General features: G+C 42.8%; 2 protein-coding genes across 3 annotated transcripts in view; one reads left to right on the plus strand and one right to left on the minus strand.

Annotated features, from left to right (window-relative positions):
• The first annotated feature begins 8,212 nt into the window (after positions 1-8,212).
• On the plus strand, positions 8,213-15,494 carry DDIT3 (DNA damage inducible transcript 3). Its single transcript, XM_033939250.1, has 4 exons — positions 8,213-8,389; positions 12,925-12,970; positions 13,799-13,986; positions 14,871-15,494. Exons 3-4 carry the CDS (start codon positions 13,834-13,836, stop codon positions 15,375-15,377), a joined length of 660 nt encoding a protein of 219 aa, XP_033795141.1. The 5' UTR covers positions 8,213-8,389; positions 12,925-12,970; positions 13,799-13,833; the 3' UTR covers positions 15,378-15,494.
• Positions 15,495-17,328: 1,834 nt separating this feature from the next.
• MARS1 (methionyl-tRNA synthetase 1) overlaps positions 17,329-24,392 on the minus strand; it is a 116,382-nt gene continuing 109,318 nt past the window's right edge. For both annotated transcript variants that reach the window (XM_033936052.1, XM_033936051.1), the window contains 2 exons: positions 18,821-18,937; positions 17,329-18,328 (listed from right to left, as the gene is read on the minus strand). In XM_033936052.1, the coding sequence (XP_033791943.1) occupies positions 18,176-18,328; positions 18,821-18,937 (270 nt within the window). In that variant the 3' untranslated portion in view covers positions 17,329-18,175. The remainder of the gene's footprint in view (positions 18,329-18,820; positions 18,938-24,392) is intronic.

Below are 24,392 nucleotides of genomic sequence, written 5' to 3' on the forward strand. Positions count from 1 at the left end.
GTTACTATTATGTATTAATAAGATTATATTGTGTGTATATAAAAAATGGATGGAAGGCATTACAATTAGTGCTTTTATGGGGGTGGGGGTCAGGGACGGAGCATGGGCAGGTCTGGGCCGGAGCTTGGACGGGGGTACTCGGTTGATATTTGTTAGGCTTAGGGGGTACTTGGCTTGAAGAAGTTGAGAAACACTAGCCTAGGAAAATATAAATGGGCACTTGGCTGTTTAAATTTCCTTAGGTGTTTGGGCTTGGACACAGGTCTATTACCAGGGATATGTGCTTGCACAGCACCTGTTTCCTTAGAAACTAGTTCTACAGCAGGGGTGCCCACACTTTTTTAGGCTTGTGAGCTACTTTTAAAATGACCAAGCTAAAATGATCTACCAGCAATAAAATTTAAAATAACACAAAGCACACTGTACACAGAGAAAATGTTAATTATCATTTGTATTTAGTTTGTTTTTCAGAGGTCAAGGCAAATTACTTTAAAATTTGCAATGGCACCTCAGTAACAACTATATAAAATAGACAAATATACCCCCTTCCTTTTACTAAACCGCAATAGCAGTTTTTAGCGCAGGGAGCTGTGCTGAATGTCCCTCGCAGCTCCCGACGCTCATAGGCTCCTTGTGCTAAAAAACACTATCACGGTTTAGTAAAAGAGGGCCAGTGCAAAATATAGACAGAAAATATAAATTCTCAAAAAGGACACTAAATTGAAAATAAAATAATTTTTCCTACCTTTTTGTCTGGTGATTTCATGAGTCTCTGGTTGCACTTCCTTCTTCTGTAAATCCAATATTTATTTATTTCTGCCCTTTCCCCTTTTCTTTCTGTCTCTCTTTCTTTCTCTCTCCCCCTGCCCCCTTTTTATTTCTGTCTTTCTCTCTCCCCCTGCCTGCCTGTCTTTCTTTCTCTCTCCCCCTGCCCCCCTCTTTATTTCTGTCTTTCTTTCTCTCTCCCCCTACCTACCTGTCTTTCTTTCTGTCTCCTCCTGCCCCCCACCAAGTCATTGTGCCGATTTCTCCCTGTTTCCCCAAGCTAGGCCTGGCGCTTACAAATGCCGGGCCCACAAGCCTCCCCCCCACCCCCCGACATCAATTCTGACATCGGAGAGGAAGTTCCAGTACAGCCAGGCAGCGACTGGCTGGCCCAGAACTTCCTCTCCGATGTCAGAATTGATGTTGGAGGTGAAGGCTTGTGGATCCGGCGTTGTAACGTGCCTGGCCTAGCTAAGGGAGGAAGGAAGAACAAGATCGCAAAGGCAACGACCATTTGGGCACCCCTGTTCTACAGCATGTTGGCTGTGAGTCATAGGGTCTTTCCTGTGACAATATATTTCCCATTGTCTAAGCCAGGGGTGCCCACATTTTCTTGGCTTGCGAGCTACTTTTACCAAGTCAAAATAATCTACCAACAATATAATTGTGAAAAACACAAAGCACACTGTACGCAGAGAAAATGTTAATTAACATTTGTATTTGTGGTTTTTTTCAGAGTTCAAGGCAAATGACTTTACAATATGCAATGTCACCTCAATAACAACTATATAAAATAGACAAATATACCCCCTTCCCTTTTACGAGACCGCGTTAGCAGTTTTTAGCGCAGGGAGCTGTGCTGAATGCCCCTTGCTGCTCCCGATGCTCATAAGCTCCCTGTGGTAAAAAACACTATCACGGTTTAGTAAAAGAGGGCCATAGTGCAAAATATAGACAGCAGATATAAATTTTAATCACTAAATTGAAAATAAAATCATTTTTCCTACCTTTGCTTCTTCTGACTGTAAATCCAATATTTCTTTCTTTCTGCCTCCAGACCTCATTCTATTCCCCAACCAACATCTCTCTCTGTCCTTCCATGAGTCCAACTTTTTCTTCCTCTCTCTCTGCCCCTCCCCTTTCTTTCTTTCTTTCTTTCTCTCTCTCTGCCCCCTTTCTTTCTGTCTTTGTTTCTCTCTCCCTGCCCCTTCCCCTTTCTCTCTGCCCTCTTTCTTTCTGTCTGCTTGTCTTTCTCTCTCCCTGCTGCCCCACAGCCACTGCTGCCGATTTCTCCCTGCTTCCCCCAACGCCAGGCTGGGCCAGGCGTGTACAAGCGCTGGGCCCATAGCCTTCCCCCCCCCCCCCCCCGATGTCATTATGATGTCAGAGAGGAAGTTCCAGGAGGGAAGGCTATGGGCACGGCGCTTGTATGTGCCTGGCCTGGCATCGGGGAAGCAGGGAGAACAGAATGCAAAGGCAACGGAGTCTTTGCGATCTACTGGTCGATCGTGATCGACCTTTTGGGCACTCCTGGTCTAAGCAGTTTACCTTCAGGTACTCAGTCATTTGTCCCTGTGGGCTCACAGTCTATCTAACATACTTGGGGCAATGGAGGATTGGGTGATTTTCCAGGGTCACAAGGAGCAGTGCAGGGCTTGAATCCACTACCTCAGAGTGCTCAGGCTGCTGTAGCTCTAGCCACTCCTTCCTTTTTAATGTATTATATCAAGAGTACTCTAATTTTTTAGAATCTTAAAGATAAACTTTTCATTAAAAAAAAATGTTCCTAAATTCTAATAGTCTCTGACTTGAGTGCATTGACAAGGACAGCATTATTAGTGAGGCAAGAAGTAACCTACAATTTGGAATGTTCTCTTTATTGTGGCAATCTCATGTCATATTTGGCATTACTAATAAAATCTTCTGGTATGTCAACACTTTTTAAATGAGAGTTTAAGCCTCCTAGGTCAGATCTAAGGACTATTTTGTGAAAAATGCTATTTTGCTAGTAACATTATTAAAGTAAAAAAGATCTTGTGGCAGAAGAAGCTGTTTTAATATTTTCTTCAAATACAAAAAATTGGTAAAAGTGTCCCTGCAAAACCAATACTGGAATGGAAGATGCACCACAAATTCAATCAATGAATGGACTTAATAATTAAATAAAAGGATTTCAGTATGGGCTCAATTATCCCTATGAGTAACCAAAAGCCCCGGGCAGGTATTCATGAGTGACTAGCACTTAGACCGAAGGTCTAAATAAATCCTGCCCAGTACATCATAATACCCTTATATTTTTGTGTTAAATATAAAGTGCAAACATGCATCCAGTGTGGGAACAAGGAAACTATAAGAATGTTAAAAAAAACCCCAACCCAAAAGGAATTGAAAACAAAAAATTAAAAAACTAAGTGAAAATAACATTCCCTAATCCATAAATAGGGAATAAATAGATAATTTAAAAAAATTCCAAAACTTCATATAAAGAGTTCATATAAAAATTCAACAATTATTTCTGTTGGGAGGGGGGGACGACAGGGATGGGAGTGGACCTGGGCTGAATTTTTGTACTCACCGCTTCTTGTTGTACACTTTGTTGCTGTTTGATGTTTATTTTTGAAAATTTAATAAAACATATTGCAAAAAAAAAAAATAAATTCAACAATTCATGTCAAAGTTCATATCCAGCACCATTGTATCACCGGTATTAAATAAATAGAAAATCAGTAAGAACAAATAATGAAACAGCGTTACAAAAACAGTTAATTAAACTGCCCAGCCAAGTTCACCAAAATTTCAGTTCATATGTTCCAATTAATATTGATACTCTGTCTCCATTCTTTTAAATAACTAAGGAGTAAAAGGAACATGAGAAAACATTTGCAAAATCAATCAATCAAAATACTTAGCTGGAGCAATGTACAAATTCATAATAGCACAAAAATCTCCACTCGACAGGCCCTGTTTCGATGTCTTCTTCAGGAGGGAGAGATGAAAAAACATTAGATTCTCTAGTCCGGGAACTGATAACAAAATTTAATAGTCCAATACGCCCCACTCTATTCACAGCGGCACAATCACGCTGAAGCCGAAAGTATGGCGGCGTGCAGCACAATCACGCTGAAGCAACGACCAGTGCTCTAAATGAGTCCAGCCTCACCTGTGTATGTTCCAGTTTAGCAGGAGCTTGTCCAACTTTGTCTTGAGTCCCTGGAGGATGTTTTCCCCTGTAACAGACTCCGGAAGAGCATTCCAATTTTCTACCACTCTCTGGATGAAGAACTTCCTTAAGTTTGTATGGAATCTATCCCCTTTTAACTTTAGAGAGTGCCCTCTCGTTCTCCCTATTGGAGAGGGTGAACAATCTGTCTTTATCTGCTGTCTATTCCCTTCAGTATTTTGAATGTTTCGATCATGTCCCCTCTCAGTCTCCTCTTTTCAAGGGAGAAGAGGACCAGTTTCTCCAATCTCTCACTGTACGGCAACTCATCCAGCCCCTTAACCATTTAGTCGCTCTTCTCTGGACCCTTTCGAGTAGTACTGTGTCCTTCTTTATATATGGTGACCAGTGCTGGACGCAGTACTTCAGATGAGGGCGCACCATGGCCCGGTACAGCGGCATGATAACCTTTTCCGATCTGTTCGTGATCCCCTTCTTAATCATTCCTAGCATTCTGTTTGCCCTTTTCACTGCCGTCGCGCATTGTGCGAACAGCTTCATCAACTTGTCGATCAGAACTCCCAAGTATGTTTCTAGGGAGGTCTCTCTAAGTACCGCCCTGGACATCCTGTATTCGTGCATGCAATTTTTGTTACCGACATGCATCACTTTACACTTATCCACGTTGAACCTCATTTGCCATGTCGATGCCCATTTCTTGAGCTTGATTATGTCACGTTGCAGATCTTTGCAATCCCTTTGCGTCTTCACTACTCTGAATAACTTCGTATCGTCCGCAAATTTAATCACCTCACTCGTCGTACCAATGTCCAGATCATTTATAAAGATGTTGAAGAGCATGGGTCCAAGCACCGAGCCCTGCGGCACCCCTCTGGTAATGCTCTTCCAGTCCAAGTATTGTCCATTTACCCCCACTCTCTGTTTCCTATGCTTCAGCCAGTTTTTAATCCACGTGAGTATTTCACCCTCGATTCTATGGCTCCCAATTTTCCGAAGTAGTTGTTAATGTGGAACCTTGTCGAACACCTTCTGAAAATCCAGATATACAATATCGACTGGGTCACCCTTGTTTATCTACCTGTTTACTCCCTCGAATAAGAGCAGCAAGTTTGTCAAACAAGATCTGCCTTTGCTGAAACCGTGCTGGCTAGTCCTTATCAGACCGTGTCCGTCAAGGTGATCAATGATGCGGTCCTTTATCAGCGCCTCTACCATCTTTCCCAGTACCGAGGTCAGACTCACCGGTCTGTAGTTTCCCGGATCTCCCCTCAAACCTTTTTGGAAGATCGGCGTAACATTCACCACCTTCCAGTCTTCCAGAATCTTTCCCGAAGGGTTAGTTTTGTGCATATAACCTCAGTCTCTCAAACTTACTGCTGACGCTTACTGTAAAACTTGTTTTGTCACAAAGATAGCTTCACTCTGGATGTAACATGTATAGGCAACCTATCCAGGATATTTGGAAATTTCAGTATCTTTCTTCCACATTTTCTTGGTCTTAAACTTAATTCTTGATGCTTAAAAAATCTTTCTGTACATGTACCCTAATTCATAGAACAATTGCTTGGGATTGACACCATGTGGGGTAACACCTAGTGACTGAACCATGTATTGGCTACTGGTTACTGTATGTACTGCTTATAACCTTAGTGCAGAGATGCCAAGAGTGGCTCATCCCAAAGCTGGAGATTTACGACTGCTGTACTTGAGAATGAAGGTCAACGAGTAAGTATTTTTTGTGGGCCCCAGCCATATCTAAAACCAGTTCTGGTAGATGTAGGTTACCATATGGCTCCAGAAAAAGGAAGATGGATTGAGACATCCAGGTTTCACTTCCATTGAAAGCAATGGAAGTAAGGAGGCCAAATTGAGACATCTGGATTTTACTTAAATTGAAAGCAATGGAAGTAAAGTCCAGATGCTCAATCCATCCTCTTTTTTTCTGGAGCCATATATAACCCTAGGCAAATGTACATTCCAAAAACTGACATTGTAATCAATAAATAGAAAATAAAATTATTTTTCTACCTTTGTCATCTAGAGCCTCTCCTATCAAACTGCGCTAGCAGTTTTTAGCGCAGAGAGTCACACTGAATGGCCTGCGCTGCTCCTGATGCTCATTGAGTTCCTATGAGCATTGGAGCAGCGTGGGCCATTCAGTGGTCTCACCGTGCTACAAACTGCTAGTACAGTTTGATAGAAGAGGCCCCTAGTCATTATCTTTCTAATGGTGTTGGTCCTAGTCTCTGGTTTCTGCTTTCCTCTGTCCTGCATATCCACCGTCCCTCTTCTCTTTTGGTCCCTATCTATCCTACCGAGCATCACTCCTGTCTTTTTGTCCCTATCTTCCCATCATGTTGAGCATCTCCCATCACTGTGCCCCATTCAACATAATTCTTCTGAGTCCCTATGCCCCACCCCAAAGCCAGAATCTCTTCTCTCTTTCCTCCCTCTGTCCTCCCTCTCAAGGGTCAAGAAAGTTTGCCCTCTCGTTCCTTGCTCCTGTTCTGTCTTTCTTTTGTAGGTCCAGCATCTCTCTCTTAATTCTTTCCCCACAGATCCTGGCATCTCTTCCCCTCCCCCCTACAACATTGACATCTCTTCTTCTATCCCCCCCAATCTTGGCATCCTTTCCTTTCTCCTCCCCTGACTTGCTCTCTCACTTTTTCCATCCATGTTTAGCATTTCCCCTATCCCTTCCCTCCTATCCAGTGCAGTACTGTATTTCTCCCCTCCCTTCATGTATATTTCTCCATCTCCCTACCCTTCCATCCAAGTGCAGCATTTCTCTCTCTCCCTTTCCTTCCCTCTGCTCCTGCCGTTTCCCCCATACAAGCCTTACAAACTTGCAGGTTCACTGGCAAAGCTTATATCGATCTCTCTCTGGTTTCTTTCCCTCTGCCACATCTTCAGGGAACAGGACCAAAAGTCAACTTCTGCAGGGTTTCAGCTTGATCCAACATCTGTTATTTTTTCAAGATAAGTTATATTATATGCTATATTATAAAGTGTTAATTTTTTTGCTATTTGAAATATGCTATGAATATTTTTGAAACCTATGACATAATGTGTCAATTTTGCCTCTGACAGGGTTCAGAGGCTGTTTATCCCTCTTTACATTTAACTTAGATATCTTTCCATTGTTTTTGGTGGAATTTTTTGCAGTTTGATTTTGAATTAGGGTTGATCCCCATTGTACCCCTTTCTGACCCTGAGGAAAGTCACCTAACCCTCCATTGCCTCAGAAGTACCTGTAAACCACTTTGCAATCACAGAAGGGAGTATCTAATCCCATCCCCTTTCCTTAACACTTGTAAGGAAGCACAATAGATCAAAAACTATCCTCTTAAACTGCTGTATTTTGTATTACTATATTGCGGATAGCTTTATGCTACATATACGTGGGTGTTGCATATCCATAGTGTGTGGTGGTCTTTTGTAAATTATTTTTCTGCATATTTTTGGAGAGGTGGGGATTGTATATCTTGTACATCTTCGTGAATAGGGTATACAGAGCATAATTTGTTCCGAAAACATACTTGTAATCCAAAACACTCGTATATCAAAGCAAATTTCCCTATAAGAAATAATGGAAACTCCACAACCCCAAAACTTTAATATAAAATACTGTATGTACTGGTATTGCATAACCTTGCTTGTTTAGAACAGTCACTACACTCCTGCAGTATCAGAGAAGAACTATGGGCTCAGTTGTGATGATGTGATGTGAATCAAGTTAAAATTTAACAAAATGTTTTGCTTGTCTTGCAAAACACTTGCATACCAAGTTACTTGCAATCCAAAGTTTTTACTGTATTTTTGTTTGTATTTCTGTTTTTGATTTAAACTGGCGTGCATTATGTCCTCTGTGTAATCCTTGTAGGTGTGGTTCCGCACTCTGCTGCTTAGGTCTATCAACTTTCTTGCCTTCTTGCCAACTATTGCATCATCCCTCAAATGACTCATTCTTAAGCACGGCCAAAAGCCAGGTCGCATGACTCGGTGTAGTGCGCTTGCGCGGACCCGGTTTCCGCTTCACCAACTCAGGCTGACGTCTCAAGTTTTTAACTCGGCCGCAAAGCCTCACTCCAATCTAACCCAAGACCAACTGCTTTTTTTTTTTTTTTTTTCTTGTTGTCCCTGACTGACCTTGCTTGCGGATTGGCTGAAAGAAGCGCCGGTCAATGACGCCACAAGCTCCCCCGCTGTCTGATTAGCAGGAGGCCTTGCGAGTTGAGCTTTCTCGCCCCGCCTCCTCCTCGCTCCTTTTTTTAAGACCGGTTGTGGTAGCGCGCGAGGACTCATTCTTCCGAGCCGCCATCGAGAGCGTTTGTGTAGACGATGGTTATCATGAGCCCACTGACCGGCAGCCAGCAGAGAGCCAACGCCGTCCGCCTCCCGCCTCGCACACTGTACCAGCCAGCCACCGGCAAGAGAAGGAAGGTCGGCGAGAAGGGGGGGCTCGTATTTTTGAGGGTTATTTTTCTTAACGGGTGTTACCAGGGTGTCTCTTCTCCGCAAGTAGAAGTGTGAGGGAGTTGATGAGTCTTAAGAGAGCGGAGACTTGACTTAAGTTCTTCTTATTTATTTATTTATTTGATTGATTGCCAGAACTACTTCCTTTCAGATGGTTTAGTTAAGGGAGCGCTGAGGGGACGGGATGGACGTATCTCGATCCTTGCCCCTCTCCACGTCAGAGCCTGCTTCGCCGTAGGGATGAAAAGTTTCCGCTTGCATGTTTTTGGGTTGGTTTTTTTTTCCTCCACTAAAGCTTAGCGAGCGCGCAAAGTAGATCAGCGGAATTTTCAGGATTAACGCGCCTCTTTAACGGGACCACGATGAAACCGTATCTTGTAGTCCCTGCGGAGAAGAGCGTTATTCCTAAAAGCTGATTAAAAAAAAAAAATAAAATTTTTTTTTGCTAAACGCTGCATTCCTGGAAGCGTTTTGAAACAGTGCGATAGGGAAATCTTTAGGTTGGCGTCAATGTTGCAGTTGGCCGAGTTTGAGTAGCAGGTTCTGATAGTGGTAAGGGCTCGAAATATCCCTCTAATGCCCTCCTTAATGTTGTCTAAAAGGCTTTTGGTTTAAAAAAAAAAAAAAAACCCCAAAAACAACCCACCTGGCTCAAGATCTCTTGGTGTGTGACAAGGAGCCAGTCATAATTTCTCCATGAAGGAATGCTGAAAGTCGAGCAGCGACAGATGTTATGTCTTAAGCGTTCACTTCCTTTTCTACTATGCTCGCCCTCCTGCCAGCTTCAGTTTTTATTTGATGGAGGATGTGTAAATAACTGTAGAAACGATTGATAGTAGTAGTATTATACTATTCTAATTTCGTCGCTTAATTGTAGTCTCTTTAATTTTTTTTGCAAACCGCATAGAACTTTGCGGCCCTGCGGTATATAAATTGATTATTATAGTGCTGCTACTACTCGTAAATACAGTTAGGAACAGCAAACTAAAGCCATGATTTGCTGGTTTGGATGCTGGGATTTCTGGGTTGATCCAAGGGTTGAAGGAGAATAGCGGCTTCTAAACTTTACAGCTTATGTGATGTGGTCTTTTGGCTTTTAAGGCCTAAAACAGATAATATTGCAAATAAATTAAATACAGTGCTTGGCTACCAAAATTTAATGTTTCAAGATTAGCTTTGTTTGAGGTGCTGTTAAGATCAGCAGCAGAGCTAGCTCCTCTTAACATGGAGGCATTTAAAACGAGCTGTTAAATAACATTTTTTTAAAGCAAGTTTTAAAAAGATGAGGTTTAAGAATTGAATTCATAAAATATCAGAATGAGAAAATAGAGATAAAAGAAAATTGATAATAGAGGGTGAATCTCCTTGGGGATAACTAAAGGATTTTCTGAAAAGACATTGAGCTTGCCTCATTATAGAAATATGCAACCACTCTTCATGCTTGTGGAGACTTTGTGCATTCTTTGCTTAGAGTTAAGGACATAAGGGCCAATCAGACAAGTTGATGTGATATCTTTATTGGACTAACCTGCATGATCTGATGAGCTTTCCAGAGTTAAACTTCTCTTCATAGGATTAAATAAACTTGACAGTTGAGAGACGCTCAATATGGACCAGCTTTTTTGGCCATATCAGGAAAAAAAGGTGTAAAATAACTTTTTGTCTGGAAATCTAGTACTTAGAACATAAGCAGTGCCTCCGCCAGGTCAGACCATAGGTCCATCCTGCCCAGCAGTCCGCTCCCGCGGCGGCCCAAACTGGTCACGACCTGTCTGTATCACCAGAAGAGGCTCCCTTGCCACCTTGGTTTCTCATTTAAGTCCTGTCTTCCTATCGAAGTCCTAACCTTCCGGTCTTGCACATGCACGACCTGGTTTGGTTTCTATACTTGTGTTACATCCCAGCTCCTCCCTCAGTATCCCACGATCCTTTTATCCCTCAGGAATCCGTCCAATCCCTGTTTGAATCCCTGTACCGTACTCTGCCTGATCACTTCCTCCGGTAGCACATTCCAAGTGTCCATGACCCTTTGGGTGAAAAAAAACTTCCTTGCATTTGTTTTGAACCTATCTCCCTTCAGTTTCTCCGAATGCCCCCTCGTATTTGCTGTCCCTTTCAGTCTGAAGAATCTGTCCCTATCCACCCTCTCTATGCCCCTCATGATCTTGAAGGTCTCTATCATATCTCCCCTGAGCCTCCTCTTCTCCAGAGAGAAGAGCCCCAGCCTATCCAACCTCTCAGCGTATGGGCAGTGTTCCAGCCCTTTTACCATTTTCGTAGCTCTCCTTTGGACTCTCTCAAGTACCGCCATGTCCTTCTTGAGGTGCGGCGACCAATACTGAACGCAGTATTCCAGATGTGGACGCACCATCGCTCGATACAATGGCATGATGACTTCCCGTGTTCTGGTTGTTATGCCCCTCTTTATGATGCCCAGCATCCTGTTGGCTTTTTTCGAGGCTGCAGCGCACTGTGCAGATGGCTTCAGTGATGCATCCACCAGCACACCCAAGTCTCTCTCAAGTCTGCTGTCTCCCACCAATACCCCCCCCAATATGTAGTTGAACAACGGGTTCTTTTTCCCTATATGCATGACCTTGCATTTGTCCACGTTAAAGCGCATTTGCCATTTGTTTGCCCAGTCTTCCAGCTTGTCCAGGTCCTTTTGTAGGTCCTCACATGACTAATAAACATAAACCTGTAACTATGTTGTTACTGAACCTAGAATTAAAGCAGCAATGACTTTTTGTTGACCCAGCTTGAAGATGAAAGAAATGAAGAGTATTTATTGCCCACAGGAAGTAGGTATGAATATGCAGACACGCATTTGTGCTTCAGAAACTGACCTGCAAGGTCACATAATTCTGTGTCCGTGGCACTTGACAAGGCTTCTTCCAGTTCTGGATCCAGCAACACTTTCTCCTGTGGGTGAAATTCTACAGGTTTCTTTTTGGGAATAAAAAGTTTCCCCTATTCTACTGCTGTTTCCCCTATTCTACTGCTGTATATGAAAAAATACAGCTAGAACACTGTTAAGAGTTGACTTCTTTGAAAGTTCTTGTTTGAGTGCTTGGAGATGTCTGAGTTGTGTTAGTGCTGTTCTGGGAAAATAAGATGTTTAAATAGAAGTTGACAGGCACATATTGTAAATCTGGAAGGAATGGTAACAAAACTAAAGGCCAGATGCATTAAATCGGATTGGTAAGATCGCATGGGTCCACTCTGATCCATTTTTTGGCCAATTCTAAAAGCTATTGATGCACTAAAAGTTTTGCATGCAAATGATTTGCACAGAGGTTTGTCATAATCCCCATCTCTCCCGTCTGATTGATCGCTGTGAGAGTGACTCTCACACTTTTGCAGAGCTGGCAGGGGAAACCCCAAAGCAGCTGTTGAGGGCAGTAAACCTTTTTTTTTTTTTAATGGGCACAGATGTAAATGTTACACATGCACAATATCTGCCCCATTAAAAAAAGAAAAAAAGCATCCTCCCCACCCACGACTACCCTCCCTGATGAACCGCATCAGGGACTGACCCCCCCCCCCCCCTTGTGCCTGTGAAAATTGGCAGGAGGGATGCTCATTTCCCCTCACGTGAGAAAAAATAAGGTAGGCACCCCCAAAGCATCCCCTACCCCCCCCCCAAAAAAAAGGCAGGAGGTCCTCACATGCCAGGCACCATTCCTCCCTCCCCCCAAAAAAGGCAGGAGGGATGCCCATTCCCTCCTTCCACCGGGTGCTACCCTAACCCCCCACTCCCAACTGATACCTTTTTCACAAGATGAGAGCAGGAAGGATGTGACCCCAACTGCTCCAAGGCCTGCCAATCCAAAATGGCAGGCCTTCCCTTCCCCAGTGCATCATGTGATGCATGAGGAGGGGCCTAGGCCCTTCCCTCTGTCTTGGGATAGAGTGGGTGAAGCCTAAGGCCCTGATTAAGCCAGTTGGGGCCTTAGGCTCCTCTCTATTTTGGGACAAAAAGGGAGGAGCCTAAGACTCCTCCTTATGCATCACATGATGCACTGGGGTGAGGAAGGCCTGCCATTTTGGACTGGCGGGCCTTGGAGCAGGTGGGATCACATCCCTCCTGCTCCCAACTTGTGAAAAAGGTACTGGGGGGGGGTGTAAGGTGGGCATCTCTTCTGCCTCTTTTTGTGGGGGAAGAGGATCGGGTAGGGGATGGTTTGGGGGTGGGGGCTCCATTGGCAGGAGGGAGTGGGCATTTGAGGGGAAAAATGTATGGTGAGCTGTTTTATGCATTGGGTTGGCAAATGCGATCATCGCTAAAGCAGTCAAAACTGTTTCAGCAACAATCGCTGACTTTAGTGCATCTGGGCATAAATCAAAGTATAAAACATTTATCTAAAATATTGTTAGCTCTAATAAGCACATTTGTAACTTTTTTTGAGTAATGCTAGAGGTTTTTTATACCGTTTGAAAAAAAAAAATTGAGGTATTAAATGTTGACAACTGTTTATGCTTTCTTTTTTTTTTTTTTTTAGTGTTGTAAACGAAAGACTATCTTCATACACCATCATACTTGATTAGGTAATAACTTTTTCCACACTTAATTCTTTACCTTTCTAAATTGTATCTCTTTGGTGGAGGAATTCTTGCTTATTCATTACATAAGGGGTGCCCAGTGTACTGATGCTTGTAAAAAGTGTCAGGCTCAGGGATACTATGCAGTAAACATACAGTACTTTTCTATGTAGACATAGCACTGCAGGCTTCCCCCTTTCTACCACTTTCAGCCCTTGGCCTCTGATAGGATTGTCTCTTCGGGTATCAGCTATAGTAGTGGCTAATGTTATGGGCACCATGAAATGGGACTAGCAGTATATTTTGGGCATGCTAAGAAATACTTGCCAGGGACTGTGACTGATTCTGTGGAAACAGATCTCAACTGGTTCTCAACTGGTAGAAGAGGTGAAATAATTCACCTATAAGTTGAGGGAAAATTCTTACCTACAAGGACCTAGTTAGATGGTCTGTACATTAAACTTTATATAATCTAGTTTGGAACTTGCTAAAGGGTCAGGGATTTGATATAACAGCTGTACCGCAAGAAAAGGTGCTAAGTTTACATTTGTTATATGCAAGTACTTTTTCTATACCTAGTGGCTTTATAATCCATGTATAATGGCCAGGGCCCTTCTATTAAATTAAACTTAATTACTGCATTGATTTTACAATAATAAAAATGTCCCATTGAGAGTCAATGCTAATAATCCCGTTCTGAAAGAGTTTCTTTTAACACATTAGGTTTTAGTTAACTAATATTTTGCTGATGTAATGCTAAGCAAAGAACTATACATTTCCAAATCTTGTTACCACTTTTTTTTTGAGTGTTGAACCTTTTATTCCTACCTGCAGTTGCTTTAGTGAGGCACATCCCTTTGTGCCCTACAATGACGGCAGAATCTCTGCCTTTCTCGACCTGTACCCCTGCCCCTGGTGCTCTTTCTGGGTGGGAGCTGGAGGCCTGGTATGAAGACCTGCAGGAGATTCTCCTTTCTGATGTGAACAGTGGAGTTGGTCAGGAGCCCCTGGCATTGGAGCAGGTAAGAAAATGTGTCCTATAATAAGGCTTTCTTTCTCACTTGATGCCAAGGATCAGCATTAGTTAACCTGAGGTCATAAATTGAGTCCATGTCTTTCTCCCTCCCCCCATGGTGAAAATGTATTTTTTATGAATATTTATAATGCTGAAAACTAACCCTGGGACCAGTGCTGGCCATCCCAGTTAGACATTTAGAATGATTGTGCCTGTCAAGGTGTGCTGATCACCTGTCTCACTATTTTAAAAGGGGTTAGGATTAAATAATTCCAGGGCTGTGTATATTGGCATTGTTAAATCTGGGATGTGTGCTATGCAGTGATATCTAAGGGAAGAAGACAGGACAGATTTACTGCAAGCTGTGCAAGGGCAGACTAGGTAGTGGTATAAGAGTGGTTCCCAACCCTGTCCTGAAGGACCACCAGCCAATCAGGTTTTCAGGATATCCCTAATGAACATGCATGGGGCAGATTTGCATACCTGTCACCTTCATTATATGCAAATCTCTCATATGCATATTTATTAGGATTATCCCAAAAACCAGACTGGCTGGTGGTCCTCCAAGACAAGGTTGGGAACCACTGGTATAACATGCCTAAATTTGCATCAAGCAAATAAGTTTTATTCCCTGCTCTTGGCAGTTTTTAGCTGAAGGCATCTGTCACAACTGGGGTCTAATCTGAGGTTCATCCAGCAGTAGGTATTAGTGTGTGAAGCATGTGGGGGACATGTATAGTTGATTGACTGTCCTACCCTTCCAATTTGTATCATTTGTAGCTGGGGAGGTCTGAACTCACTGTAGCTATTTTGTCATTTCCTTTATGTTCATAAACCTATTTCTTCCACTTTTGAACAATATATATTCATTTTTTGATTTGTGCTTTGCAGAGGGAATGCAAACACTTTGACAGCCTAGACTGCTCAGAACTATGTTGGCCAACAGATTCTCTGGGGGACTCTTTCCTTGTGGATGCGACTGTTAAAACATCCCAATGTGTGTCAGAAGAGCAGTTCCCAATAAATGAACCGGAGATCCAGAATGGAGACAGTCAAGTGGAATGCCAGCACAGTTTTGTTTCCAGCTTTGATAACACAGACACATCACCACTAGTCCCTGAAGCAGATTCTGGCAGCAGTTGTCCATCACAAACTCTCACAGAGGATGAAGAGCCCAGTAGGGTGACATGTGGCATCAAAAGAAAAAGGAATGGCCAACCTCAAGGAGGAAAGCTCAGACTGAAGGATAAAGAGCAAGAAAACGAACGGAAAGTATTAGAGCTGATGGCAGAAAATGAGCGTTTGAAGAGTGAGATAGAAAGGTTGAGTGCGGAGGTGGAATCTACCAGAAAGGCTCTGATTGACAGGATGGTAAATCTAAAGAATGTAGAGGTCTGACAAGATATTAATGGAAATATATATTTTGAGAGCTAGCTGTGGAAACTTGGGGCAAATTAGTGCTAGAACTAGGATGGATTTGAAAGTAGCATTTAAGGAGATGCTAAGTTATTAGAGTAGCAAGTTTCATTTCAACACCATGGCTTGGTAAGTGGAACTGATGATTCCAGTAACAACTCTGCTACAGCTAACATATTCCTACTAAGGGGTAAAACTTGCTGCCAGTATTCCTATTTCTTGGTGTAGGCTTCTGAACCAATATGCACACCATGACAAGAACGAATTTCATCCTTTATACCAGTGTTTCAAAACTCAGTCCTGGAGTATCCCTTGCCAGTCAGGTTTTCAGGATGTCCCCAATGAATACTGAATAAACTTGATTTGCTGCATATAGTGCCTCCATTATATGCAAATGCATATTTATTGTTGCTATCCTGAAAACCTGACTGGCAAGGGGTATTCCAGGACTGAGTTGAGAAATGCTGTTACTGAGTTCAGTCTCAAATATACTGCTAGTTTATGCAAGTTGCACCGTGCCTTTGAGCTTCTTCTGAAGTTCATAAGAAGGTGGGGTATAAGTGCTGGTACCCTAATGTGAGGGCAGGTAAGAACACTACATGACTGATGGTGAACAGTTGGTAATGACTTGAGGGAAAACACATGCATTGGTGCTCAATATGCTCATGCTCCCGAGAGATATTTGGGGGGGATCTTAGTACAGAAGTACCATGGCATTATCACTTGCATCTCATGAGGAACTTTCCATAATTTGTATGCTGCTTTAGAACAGTGTTTCTCAACTCAGACCTGGAGTACCCCCTTGCCAGTCAGGTTTTCAAGATATCCACAATGAGTATGCATGAAAATAATTTGCATAGAATGGAGGCAGTGTATGCAAATCAGGTTTCTGTAAATTCAGTGTGGATATCCTGAAAACCTGACTGGCAAGGGGGTACTCCAGGACCGAGTTGAGAGACACTGCTTTAGAACAGCTTTGGTCTAATCTTATTCCCTCCCCCCCCCCAAAAAAAAAGCAAGCCTAATGTTCCTACAGCAGTATGTTGTCTCCTAAAATTGATCTTCAGAAAATTGCTTTGCTGGTGGAGTAGGCTATGAAATGGGGAAAAGCCTGATGCTCCAACTGATTTCTCATTAGGACCTTAAATAAGTCACTTAACCATGTACTAGCTCAGGTACAACTTAGGGCCCTTTTTACAAAGCTATATATAGTAGTAATGCTGCTGTGGTAAATGCACCAAAGCCCATTCAATTTCTATGGGTTTTGGTATATTTATGGCAACAGCATTGCTGCTGTGGCTTTCTAAAAGGGGCCCCTGGAGTGTAAGTGTTCTGGGCCAAGGAAATGTCACTGTACCTTAGTGACCTTCCACATTCAAGAATGGTTCCAAAATTCAAAATGTCTTCTACTCTTAGCTACTGGTATTATAAACATATATGGATTTGAATTTTAATATGCATGCATATTTATTATTTTTTACTATTATCCATGAGATGCTTTATGAATAATTTGTAATATAAATAAAACAAAATGAAACCTATAGCTATTGCTGACTTTCCTTTAGATGCTTGAACTAGATTGTTTTGCTTAGCAGGAGCAAAAACCACAGCTTCAAACTACAATGCAGGAAGCCTTGCAGCTGTCTTCATTTATGAATTAGGCCTACCACTTTAAGAAATTAAAGGTAGAGAAGGGGAATCTGGATATTATACTATATAGTGTAGTGTAAGTTCTGAGATTACTGGGAGAAAACAAGCCTATCACATTAACCTAAATCTTTAAAAGAAGCAAATGTAGTTGTACCTATGGGGAGAATCATTTAACTTACTATGTACATTATACCAGCCTCCCTTTGTTTTAAAGTGACATAAAATGTTAATTTTTGAAGAAAAGGACAAGGCCCTTGGTAAAAAAAAAAATAAAAAAAAAATATAATAATTAAATAGGAGATTGTTTATTTATATTTCTCAGAAACAAACCTAGCCCTGGCAAGTTCTGACTTAATTTTAGAACCTGTTTTTTACATTTCTTACACAAAAATAGAAGATCTCTGTACATCAGCTACAAACACCACAATACACCTAAACCAACAGCAAAAGTAATACAGTGGCTCCCTTATGTCCTATTCCTAAGGTGAAAAATTGACATTAACCCATTTGAAATTTGTCTTCAAGAACAAAGTTTCTTGCCAGCTTCCCACAATTTGAATAATTAAGCTTAAGTTTGTTCTTTGTTCCTATTCACTCCATTTTAAGTAGCAGGGGCTAATAACTGTACCTTTAGCTAAGCTGTTATCCTTTTCACAATTTTTCAAGTATTAGAGTTCATCCTTTCAAGCTCCTGCTATAAAGATGAAATATCAGCAATGTGCTAGTATCCATTATGCCCACTATCTTAAGATAGCAGTATCCTGGCAAGAAAAAGATAGCCCTGATTACAAACTTACATGTCCCCAAAACAAAGGGGAAACTATTGTGGAAGGATTATAACCATTTTCAATGGCAGTAGCAACTGCTTCCTTTGAGACTTTCCCCCCCCCCCCCCCACACCCAAAAAAAAAGTTAGACAAATGAAGACATTTGGAAAATGTGGGCTTAGGCTTATAGGCTAGAAAACCTGATAGCAAGTAGGAGACAGCAGAGCAATAGCAAAGAATATTGCATGTTGTACTGGTAACATCCTTCATTGTTGTAGGCCTCTGGTGGAAAGTTGTATACTGCTGACAATGATGCAACACCCAGACACCAGGCTAGAAACTTTCTCCTACGCCTACTTGTCCTCACTTTCTCTTTTTCCCCTTCTGTGTGGGGGCATCTAGGGTCTTCCCCTCCACAAGGCTCAGCTGCTTCTTTAGCTCTAAAAGTTTAGTGACTTCAGCATCAATCAGCAGTTTCTCAGCCTTCTTGGCCTTTAACTCACGGACATGGTTACCCTAAATTTTTACATGAAGAAAATTGTATTAGTTAAACTGACATTTCCACTAGAACATCATTCAATTTTTTTTCCTTGTTATTACACCATTGCTACAGAAAATATGGACACATGAAGCTCAGGCTGTGTAGTTCCTGGAGCTGACCTTTAACTGCATTAATCAGAGTACAGATGTGTGTGTTCTTTAGATAAAACTTAATTTTTTTCATGGTGAAGTATTACCAGTGAACTAGACCTCGCATGAGTTGCACAAGAATCATCCCTCTGTTAAAGCTACAGAATTGTCTAACCTGTTAGCAGCATTAGGTTTCTAGAAAAAAAAGTAACATGCTCTTTCCTTAATTAATTCACTACTTCCCTAATCAGAGCTGTTTTTTTCCCCTAGTGAATGTCGCTTTAAGAATTCAGTTATTTTGTAGCTACTGTTTATATTTTGCAGGCCTGCTTTATTAAGCTTCAGTCATTCACCTCATTTGTGTTGCAAAGTTCTCACCTGTTTCATCACTTCTTCTGTAAGCTCCTTTACCTTCTGGGGATCAGCTGGTCTTGCACCATCTCCCAAAGGGGCAGCAGCTTTCACTTCCACCTCTGGTTTAGGTCCTGTTTTTAGCTGTAAAGAGTTGGAAAGTGCAGTGAGTGAAGCCCTTCCCACAAGCCATCATATTTCAAAATGCAAACATTTTTAAAAAGCGCCAGCAGTTCTTTGCTCTACTACAGGATTGCTACATTTGCCTGGTGGGTTGTTGTACAGCTTGGACCTTACCCAAATTAGCAGTAGCATTTCAACAGTGCTTTTATACATATTCCACCCAGTGAGAATATAGTGTTGCACTTAGTTCAGATGGGAACATGAACTTTTTGATCAGTTTCACATATCTGCTAAGTTGTGAATCAGCAGTCTCTCTTAGATGGTAGCCTTTTAACAGCCTCATTGACTTCTACCAAAAATGGATTGCAGAGAGCTCATTCCCATTTGAATGCTTGTATCACAAGCTAAGCAAACAGCTGCTGAGTGAGTCTCAAGACCGTTATTGCTTAAGGGTGCTTTGACTTTACTCTGACCAGTCTCTTTAGAAGTTGGATTTTTTTTCTATGTTAAAGCAGAATAGTTTTCCTGTAATGGCTGGGTTCTGTCTACAACTGAAAAGTTTCTGGCCTAGTCAAGAACACCAACATTTATTTTTCAACATAATGTTCTTTAACTCCAACATTTCTGCAGACCTTTGGTGTCTTCAGTAAAATACAAAATATCTAAACTAGAAAAATAGCCATTTACAGCATCTATGACTACAGAACCTGAAGAAAATTTATTTTCTGTCAGCCATTTTTTCAGGTTCAGAAACAGTCAGATGGGGCCAACTTCAGAAAGTAGGGTGGTTGGGGAATTAATTTGAACTGCAATTCATGCAATTTCACCATCATGATTGTTGTGTGAGCCAGTGTGTTGTCTGAGTGGACAAGAACTTTCTTTGGTAAATGAGGACATTTCATCCTGATTTGAGCACTTAGATGTTGTAATAAGTTAACATAGTATTCACCATGATTTTGTCCCTGTCCCAGATAAGTCAATAAAATCATGTGGAAATCCCAAAAGATCATCACTATTACCTTCCCAGCTGACAGAAGTTTTGTTTTCTTCAGTGTCGGTTCATCTTTTAGTGCATTGTTTAAATCAGTGTTTCTCAACTTGATCCTGGCGTACCTACCTCCTTGCCAGTCACGTTTTCAAGATAGCCACAGTGAATATGTATGAAAGAAATTTGCATATAATGGAGGCAGTGTATGCAAATCAAGTTTATGCAAATTCAATGTGGATATCCTGAAAACCTGACTGGCAAGGGGCTTCTGCAGGACCGAGTTGAGAAACACTAGTTTAGATTGTTGTTTTGTCTCAGGAGTATAGTGATGAACCAAGTCTCATCCACAATCACAAAACACCACAAAGAGTCACTCGTGCTTAAAATGCTCAAAACATCCTATCAAACTCATTTTTGGTTGATGGTTAGCAAATGCGGCATCCATCATGTACTCAATTTCCTCATGCTTAAATATTTGTGTAGAATAGTTCTGTTGCAATACCAGCAGCCTTCTATCTCATTTAAGGTCAATTGGTGATCTATCATGATTTGAACTTCAACCATTTCATTGGTTGTTGCTATTTTGGACATCTGTAATATTCTTCATCTTGTATGGCCACGTTTAACCTCAACAGCCTACGCTTTCACTGTTAAAAATGGATATGCAACACCATATACTGTGTCTAACTCAGATTTAATTTCAGAAGGTAATTTTCCCTTCAAATGAAGGGATTTTATCATGGTGTGAAAAAGATTATATATTTAACCTGGTAAGCTCTTTTCCAGTAGCTAGGGTGAGACATTCTAGAGAAGTGGGTAGTGGCCCCATGGCTGCGTGCCATCTGCAGAAGGAATCCAATTCAGATTTTTCTCTGTGCCTCTTCTGTACTTCACTGAGCACCTTAGCTCCACCTACAGCTAGTACTCAAGCACCACCAAACCAATGTGAAGAAGACACCCATAACAATCAAGGTTACAAATAACTGTTCTGTTCAAAGAACATGAGAATAGCAGCTGCAAAAACCTCAAGGGAGCTCAAACTACTCCCACTGAAAAGAGGAACATATATACAGTATATACCCCAGCCCCGAAGGGCTGACTAGCATCCAAGTTACAACTTGGAGATGCATGAAACAAACTGACGTAGTCAGATACAGAAAGGACAGGGCGGGAGTCTAGAATGTCTCGCCTGTCTAATGGAAAAGAGCTTACTAGGGTAAGTACATAATCTCTTTTTTTCCAATAGGTGAGACATTCTAGATAAGTGGGATGTACAAAAGTGGTCCCCAAATTGCTAGGGTAGTCTTACTGCACCGACCCTCAAGACTGAGGACCCAAGGCAGAATCCTGTCTTGCTGCCACATCTACTCTGCAAAACTAGGCAAACAAGGACCACGGTAGTGCCGTGCAAATCTCAGGGGAGGTAGCTCTAGCTTTAGCCCACGATGAAGCCACGAAGCCCACAAAGAATGCGCCTTGACAGAAACAGGAGACTGTTTCCCAGAAAGCATGTAAGTTGAATAAAGGGCCTCATGGCTCCATCTAGAAATCTTGTCCTTATAAGCAGGAGCACCCTGCTTGACAGAATGAGTCAGCACAAACAAATGGTCAGAAAGATGAAACTCATTCATGACCTCGAGATAGTGAAGCAGCATGTGGTGCATATCTAGGTTCCTCAAAACATGATCCTGTGTCTTTGAACCAGTAGGCTGAAAATCGGGTAAATGGACTCCCTGCACAAGGAAATCCTCATCTCTAAGATCCAGAGGAACGATTCACTGCAAGGAAGAGCCTGGCGTTTGGAGTCACGCCTTACTGATGGAACAGCGACCAGAAAGACCATCTTGAGCATCAAGTCCAAGAGGGATGCATCCTGTAGGGGACAAAGGGAGTCTTGGAAAGGCTAAACAACACCAGACTGAAGTCCCATGAAGGGAACGGCAGAGTAATCGGTGGTCAAATGCGAAGAGCCTCTTTCAGAGATCTGGCCACGTCAGAGTGAGACGCTAAAAATGAAGAATGACCCCCAGGCTCAAAAAGAGAGCCCAGCCACTTGGACTTGAAGGGATGCCATAATGAGGCCATGATCAAGACCAGCCTGGAGAAAAGCCAGCACCCCTGAAAGTGGAGTGGAATACGGCTCTGCTTGGTCCTGAGCGCACCAATGCTGGAACATCCTTCATGGTGTAGTATAAGCAGATATAGTTGATTTCTTAGACATGAGAAGAGTTCTAAGGACCACATCAGAAGAGCCCTTGTGGTCTAAAGCTGCACGCTCAAGAGCCATGCCATAAGAGTAAAGTGACCTGGGTCCTCCATGTAGGCCGCGACCCTAGCTAAGACATATCAGATCTGCATACCATGGCCTGCGAGGCCAGGTTGGAGTCACCAGAATTGCACAGCCCGGATGGTCTGTGATCCATCTAATGACTCAGCATATCATGGGCCAGGGAGGAAAGACAGGAGGATTTCGTGAGGCCATGGTTGCACCAGTGTGTCAACCCTTGCTTCCAAGCTCAGACCTGCTTTCATGTTCTTTGCTGTGGCCATGAGGACTCACCCTGATCCAAGGGCTGTCTGCTGAGGAAGCCAGAACAATGTCAACTCCTGCCACATGCGCTGCTGAGAGTGCCTGGAGATGATAATCTGCCCACAGAAAGAGAAGACGAGCCTCCTAAGCTAGAGAGTGCTCCTGACACTTCCCTGGCAGTTGACATAGTCTTCTTTGACAATGCAACAGCAGTAGCCTATCACTGCTTGGGGCTCTGAGCTCCAACCGGTAGAACAACCATTTCCACTGAGAAGGGTGCCCAATACCCCTGAAGGGGACACCAAGTAGAGTGGGCTCCCCAGCCCAAAAGGTTAGTATCTCTCAGCACCACGACCCATGAGGCAATCCGCAGGGGTATGCCCTTGCATAGCAATTGTGGGAGAAGCCACCAATAATTCTGGCCCAAGCCTCCAGCATCACATGCTGGTCTGTAACGCATCCCTTTGTTGAGCCCAGTGAGAGAGTAAGACATGCTGGATAGGATGCATGCATGCTCTCACCCAAGTAACCACATCCAATGTGGCAGCCACGGATCCCAGGCCAATCCCTGGAGAAGTGAAGAAATCCAGGATTGTCTGCATGTTTCTGAAAGACAGGCGTGGCCTACAACTGTGTTGAAGAGAACACCTGATTTACCGTTTGTTGACCCTCAGCCAATGAGGGAGGTCTAGTTAGCCAGTCGTCTTAAGACAGGGTCTACTTGCAGACCCATTTTACTGAAGTAAGTTGCTATGACCACAATCACCTCGAAGAAGGTACGATGAGCTGTAACTAGTACAAAGGGCAGAGCCAAAAACTGGTAATGGTTGTGCAAAACATGAAACCACAAGTATCTGGTGTGCTGGAAAGATCAGAATGTTCAAGTATGCCCCCATGAATCTAGAGAAGCAAGGAACTTTACCGGGGAAACTGCTACTATGATAGATCATACAGTTTCCCTGCAAAGTGCAAAATCTTGAAAGCCTCATGCATGTACAACAGCTTCCGAAGAGGCCTCCAGCTGTTTGAGCCATTCACTGGCAGTATAAAGTATATGGAGAATTTGCCAAAGCCCAATATCCAGCAAGTGCTGAACAGTGGCCTGCGGGAGAGTCCACGAACCAACCGGTTAGAGGCCAGGCAAAGTCCAATTGGAGCCCAACTGAATAAAGTCCTGAACCCATGGGTCGGACAAAATGCAACACCCAAGCCAGCAGAAATGGTGACAGCCTGCCCCTATCTGTAAGGGAGGGGGGGGGGTGTCCCCCAGCCTGGTGCATTGAGAGGAGCCAGATGGCTGGGCATGTCTGTAGCTGGAGTACCTTCAGCAGGAGCTCTGGTCTGATATGTGGCACTAGAATACAAGTGGTAAGGCCCAGAGCCACGGAAATGAGAGCGATCAGAACCCCTAGAGGGTATGGGTCTGCTCTTAGGCAGGGTCATAGGGAAACTGACCATCACAGAATCCATGAGGTTGACCAGACCCTTGCCAAACAACTGCCTTGAAAGGGAAGTTTTGCCAAAATAGCCTTGGCAGTGGAAATCACCAGCACACTGTCTAATCCAGAGCATTCTGCAGGCAGAAATGGAGAATACCAAAACTGCATGAGGCATATAAAGCATCAGGAACCTAATCTAACCTAGTCAAAATAAGTTAAGGAGGAATATCTACAGCCTCACTCTCCAGGGTGCGAAGGAGAGAGACAGGCACGTATGACCAAAATACGCCACCAAAGCAGCTGCATCAAAAAGCCTCCGGCAGACTACATATCTATAAGCACATCACTTTCCCTGGGAAGAGAGGGGCAGTTAGGCACCTGCGTAACCAAAGAATTCACTCTAGGCAGATCCAGAACCTGCAGGCACTCCAGTGCCAGAGGGTACAAGCAAGACATGGCCCTTGTTGTAAGAGCATAGCCCGAATAGTCACTTTGCTCTGACAGTAAAATGCTCATATC

The sequence above is a fragment of the Geotrypetes seraphini genome, chromosome 3 (assembly GCF_902459505.1).
Source record: "Geotrypetes seraphini chromosome 3, aGeoSer1.1, whole genome shotgun sequence".
In the NCBI taxonomy this organism is placed as follows: domain Eukaryota; kingdom Metazoa; phylum Chordata; class Amphibia; order Gymnophiona; family Dermophiidae; genus Geotrypetes; species Geotrypetes seraphini.

Coding starts and splice junctions, on each gene's coding strand:
- DDIT3 (XM_033939250.1), top strand. CDS start 13,834: ATGACGGCAGAATCTCTGCCTTTCTCGACCTGTACCCCTGCCCCTGGT. Junction 13,987..14,870: donor AGCCCCTGGCATTGGAGCAG/GTAAGAAAATGT, acceptor TGTGCTTTGCAG/AGGGAATGCAAACACTTTGA.